We start from the raw sequence: 5738 nt of genomic DNA on the forward strand, positions 1-5738 counted from the left end.
GTTAAGGAGGGAATGTTCCCCCTTCTTTTACACCTCTTGACCTTTGTCCTTTGACCCCCAGCTTCGACATCCCAACTCGTTTTCGGATTACCCATCCCACGTCCCGAATATCGTGACCGTACGTCGAGCCGTTTAGATTTGTGCCCAACTGTTGACGGACGGACGGACGGACGGACGGACGGACGGCAGACGGACGGACGGACGCTCGCACGGACGGACGGACGGACGGACAGACGATCATGCGATTCTACAAGCTGCATCTGACTATGTCAGATGAGCTAAAAACAGGGGGTGCTGCAGCACCCCCAGCACCCCCGGCTAGTAAACGGCACTAATGCGTAACGCTATGGGTTAGCGTTAGAGTTAGGGTTAGCGACGTGGATATTCGTCCGAGCATCGTTGCGCATCACTACGAAAGGTTATACACCATAGATTAATTTGGGTACTATGACACGCGTATATAAGATAGCCGAGTCGGTTTAGAGTTAGTGTTACGGTTAGGGTTGGTTTAGGTTGACTGTTTGTACTTGTGTGTATATTTTGCTCGGACGAATATCCCCGTCCTTAGGTTTAGGGTCACAAGGCACCATAAAACAGCGTTACGCATTAGTGGCACGGAAAAAATAGACGCGGCCGGGACCCGCAGTCTGAGCCCGCAGTGAAAGGGTTTTAATAATTAGAATTAGCAAGAGCTGGGATTCGGGCTGAATCTTCCCCCTCCCCGCACAACAACAGCTTTCAGGCCCGTCGAACCAGTTTCTTTTTCTCTTTTTTTTTTAAATCATAAACTACACCAAGACTCTTATAGATCTTGATACCATAATACCTGTTATACATTATAACATATTTATTATGCTGCAATGAATGACAAAATTTCATTTGATTATCCACAGGGTTTCGGGCTATTCAAGGGACAATCGGCCAAAGTGATGGAACTAGCTGTCATGTAAAATTTAGACTGAGAGCAACCAAATTATTACCACTTATTGCTAGCCCTCCTAGCTCACAGCCTGACAACATCAACACAAACTGAACAGCGGGTAGTACATACATACACATTATACATACATGCATGCATGCACGCACACACACATGCGTACACACCTGAGCAATCACCTAGCTGTCTGTATTATTTAGCGACTACATGCAATTTGTTATAAATTATTGCTGTCCACAATGTGTACAGAGATTTTACATTAGGTTAAGCAAATGCCATGGCTTCAAGTGTGAAAGTGACGGGAGAAGTGTGAGGGTGAAGCGTAGGCTTTCTGCAAGAGAAGAGTTTCTCAACTAACTACAAATCAGGTTAAAACCTCAGGGAGATGACTTGATTTATCAGTGGCAAAGCTATTTTTACTAGCTATTACTTACAAAGAAATTTACTGTGCATATATAGCTCAGTAGAAAACATAAAATGTCACGTAAACACACATAGCATAATCTGCACTGCCACTGATTGTAAAGCCATTTGAAAAACACAAAAACAAACAAAAACAGCCAACAAAATTTGCCCCCTCCACACTTTGGTAAATGGCTTATCTTTAATCAGTATCACTGCTGATTAAACAGTGGAACATCTTTGTGACATTCATATCTTCCTCCACACTGCAAGGCAGACTCTGATACTGGCTATTCTATGCATGGGTATTGGGTAGGTAGGTGCTCAATGATTGCTGATAATGCAGAAGAATTAATGCATGGAGAAAATCACGTGCACACGTCGACAGAAGATTATTAATATATAGATCTACAGAAAAAGTGTCCACAACAAATTTAATATATCTTGTCAAATAGACTGAACGTGCCAGATGAGCTGAATTAACCTGTTCAAATATTACTTGTACGACTATAAAGTACTGCAAACAAGTTTCCAACTAAACATGCACCAACACGACATGTACCTTCTTTATACGCTCTTGATATGATGTACTGTGGTAGCTATATGGTGATTGATGTATTATATTTTAATAATCAATCAATAATTTATGACCTTTACAGACCCAAAAGACAAATTCGTGAAAAGAAGACATACAAAACACATAGACACTGACTACAGATTTATATGTATTTGCGGGCTATAGTTGTAGACACATTACTTCATTTTGTGTTCTAACCCAAGACATGCAATTGCTATGAATCACTCGCCGCCAACTGCTACCTTATATTACACCATATGACTATATCAAGCAGGGTGTGTTTCAACCACTCAGTATTTGTCATTTGCATAATTGTAAGCAATAGTGAGATATGACGCTCAACAGGTATTATATACCTGCGTAGGTACATGTACTCATAAATCGTGAGATAGCAGCTGTTACCTAAAGCTAGTGACAATGATACAGAGGCGCACGCAAGTAATGACGCTTCTAGCTGCTGTTGCTGCTGCTGATGATGACGATTTAATTAGCATTATGCACAGAAGCTTGCCAACCAGTGATTTTTTTTTTAACTCATATATTACTTAGTGAGCCCGCCGTTTCTGTGGGGGTTGCAATTTGCCATTGGACTGGCCCCCACAAGTCGCCGTAGGCATCACATGAGCTTGGTTAGAGGCTCAGATTGAACACGGACAGGCACATTGAGCCAGTCTAATTTGCCAGCAGGATTGTGCAAGCGTCAAAACTTCCACATCACCAGGTTTTCCCTGCAACTGGCAGCCGGCCAAATAATCGCCCCGCTCTGCCTTGCTCTGCCTATACACACGTCGAAAAATGTGTAAGATTTCGTTGGATGATCTGTCTCGTCAGTATACTTACATTCGGGATTCGACTCTAATAACTTATAACGTGAACCGATGCCTATTGAATATTTCAGTGCGTGTACAGTTTCATTCTATCAATATGGCATTCGTATCATATAATTCGTAGCCAGAGTCAAGTACTACCCATTCTTGTTGGGCACATGCACTGTACATAATGTGTAAGATGAGAAATTACTTGTAAAAGATAGTAAAGTTGTTTGGAATAATGCCTTCATATATGGGGGAAGATAACATTATCGTGCCGTTTGTAGCTGTAGGTAGAGCTACAGGGGCGCATATCTAGCTTTCAGGAGACGGGGGGGGGATATTTGAGTGAGGGCGTGCCGAAGGTGCACGCGCGGTACTATAGGGTGGTCCGGGGGCACGCCCCCCTCCAACCTGGAAAATTCAGGCAGCTGTGTAGTCACAGGGAAAATTCCTAGTTTCTATCAGCCTGCAGACTGACTTTTTTGGCCCCATTTTACTAGTATCATAACATTAGTCAGTGGCTGAAGGGGGGGGGGGCGCTAGATCCGCCATGGTACTGCATAGAAAGATATAGACATGCCGACAATTTATGCTTGTTACAGCTGTGCACTCTGTAAACAGCCGCCTGAGTTATAAAGCAATTTTGCATATATATATGGAAAACACCTAAACGGATCCAAAGGCATTTGACTAGCACTAACGGACAGCACCGTTTGTTCACAACATATAGGATATAGACCAACATTTCACACTCAACCACAAGCACTAGACATGCGGCACAGATGTTTGCGTGACGTCCTTATCATAAACATACATGCACACGCCCATGTCTATGCAGTTGTACAGGATTCTAGTGATAATGGTGAGGATACTCATTCACGCCCTCTATTTATTTATGTCTACAACCACTGACTGCCGAAGCCGCAAGATATCCACACCTGTATAAATCCGGATCCGGATATCCTACACGAGTATTTTGACCGCGTTGTTCACTAGAATGCCAGTAGAACCTTATCACAGTCAAACGGGACAGAGAAGCAGGAAGTGCAGCCCTACAGGGCCGCCTTCTAAAGATTGTAGTTTGGATGCACACTGAAGGAAGGGGCATGGAGCCCCCAGACGTACATGATCATCCCACAGATTGCTGTCCATGTTATTTAGCAATGAAATAAAGGGCAGACAGCACATATATGCAGGCACATAACACAGACCACTGGCTGTGTTAGTCATGAAATGAGGGACCGGGAGCACAGACATAGAGTAACGACACACGGGGTCAGCCCTATAGACCGAATATTGCAAAGGGTTAGGGTTAGAGTTAGGGTTAGGGTTAGGGTTAGGGTTAGGGTTAGGGCATATATATGGTTTATAGTGGCATCGGTGGATGTGCGGCATATTCACGTTCGAATACGGCATCAGTGGATGTCTGAATGCGTAGCCTGGAGGCTAGGCGACCGATTCCGGACGTGTAGCAACTGCGTATTCGAATAAACCTTCGGTCTATCGGGCCTTCAGTCTATAGGGCTGTAACCACGACACACAGTGTTAGTGATGAAATGAGGGGCAGAAAACACAGATATGCAGTAACATCAGGAGAGTCATAATATAGACTATGTGTCTATATTATCAAGAGCTAATAATACGTATTATTAGCTCTTGATATTATGGCACTCCATGTAATATCACACAGACTCCTGTCACAGTTTTGCTTTCGCCTGAAGGATAACAAGAAGCTTTACAACTCATGCACTGCATGGCCTCAGCTGGTTTTCTTAGCAACCTAGCTGTGGGTATGAGAACCTCTTATCTGCTTAACCTGTCACTCCCCCAGTCTAGCCGAAGGTCACTGACACCCGTGTGGAATGATAGGTCATGCATGATACGATCAGGGGTACATGAATGAGAAATCTTACATTCTCTCATTTTTAGATGCGCGGCTCTCACTCCTGTACTTCCAGTACGATGTGAATATATGCACCATACTAAACACCAAGTAGGCGAGTTGCATCAGTGTTTAGTTGTTGTAGTAGCTAGTAGTTGTGACAACTACAGCAGCTATACAATCAAGAAACATGATTTTTGATAATACCGTGTGAGCTCTTAGCCATAATGATAACAAAGGGTTTTTCCAATGCCATGCATTGGACTTTGCTGCTCATAAATAGCTCATCAACAGCAGGTCACAATTAACGTGCTACATGATACACTGGTATCATTAATGTTTTAGTACCTGGCTCCTGTTTAATGACCATTTCGGGGGCTCTGTTGCCATGTGCGATGACCTGTCGCCTTATTTTGCCATGTAGATGTGGGGGGAATGACGGAAGATCAACATCCAGCTCTGAAAAATGCAAACAACCCTTTACAAACTAATATAACACCAAATGCACTCCGTTATATGAAAACTTCGCCGTGTGTAAGCCGTGTGACAGTACAGTGCCCGTGGAACGGGGAGGGGGGGGAGGTAAAGGGGCTCGAGCACTACCACTTTTTGACGCCACATATAATAAAATGAGAGAGAAAGTGAGGAAGGAGAGAGAAAAGAGATAGAGAGCTCCCGAACCCACCCTTCTGCGCACGCTTCACGTGTGCACATTTGTCATTATTAACCCCTGATCTTATTAATTAAATGTAAATGTATTCAGGGGCGGCGCCAGGGTATTTTCTTAGGGGGGGGGCGAAACCAGGGGCGTGTACAGGATTTGTACCGGGGGGGGGGGGTCTAACCGTAACCAAAATTTGCGAGCACGCGAAAGGGGGGTCTGGTCTAAAATTTTGAAATTAGACCCACTCAGATGCGTTTTCTGCGCGAGCAGGGGTACGCAATCGACGTTGCAATTAGTTGCGATTTATCAACGCAGTTATTTAGTACCAAGTACGCAAGCGAGGTCGTTTTAGGTGCGATTCATCAAGCTAAAATTTACGTAAACTTTACACGAGGCTGACGAGGTGCCGTAAACCACTCGAAATTTCCGCAAGTGTTTCCAGCATACCGCAGCATATGCATTAT

The 5738-nt window shown here is 44.0% G+C and overlaps 2 protein-coding genes across 2 annotated transcripts in view; both read right to left on the minus strand.

Annotated features, from left to right (window-relative positions):
• Positions 1 to 5738, minus strand: part of LOC106812072 (cyclic AMP-responsive element-binding protein 3-like protein 2) — a 32039-nt gene that overhangs the window by 11812 nt on the left and 14489 nt on the right. Inside the window, exon 3 of the mRNA XM_014815841.1 lies at positions 4959 to 5069. The gene's annotated coding sequence lies outside the window, so the exon portion shown is untranslated. The remainder of the gene's footprint in view (positions 1 to 4958; positions 5070 to 5738) is intronic.
• The window catches only part of LOC106812061 (molybdate-anion transporter-like), a 25979-nt gene continuing 24631 nt past the window's right edge, over positions 4391 to 5738 (minus strand). Inside the window, exons 14-15 of the mRNA XM_014815825.1 lie at positions 4959 to 5069; positions 4391 to 4443 (exon numbers count right to left, since the gene is read on the minus strand). Coding sequence (XP_014671311.1) covers positions 4391 to 4443; positions 4959 to 5069 — 164 coding nt within the window. The remainder of the gene's footprint in view (positions 4444 to 4958; positions 5070 to 5738) is intronic.

This window comes from Priapulus caudatus, unplaced genomic scaffold (genome assembly GCF_000485595.1).
Source record: "Priapulus caudatus unplaced genomic scaffold, Priapulus_caudatus-5.0.1 Scaffold605, whole genome shotgun sequence".
Taxonomy (NCBI): Eukaryota; Metazoa; Priapulida; class Priapulimorpha; order Priapulimorphida; family Priapulidae; genus Priapulus; species Priapulus caudatus.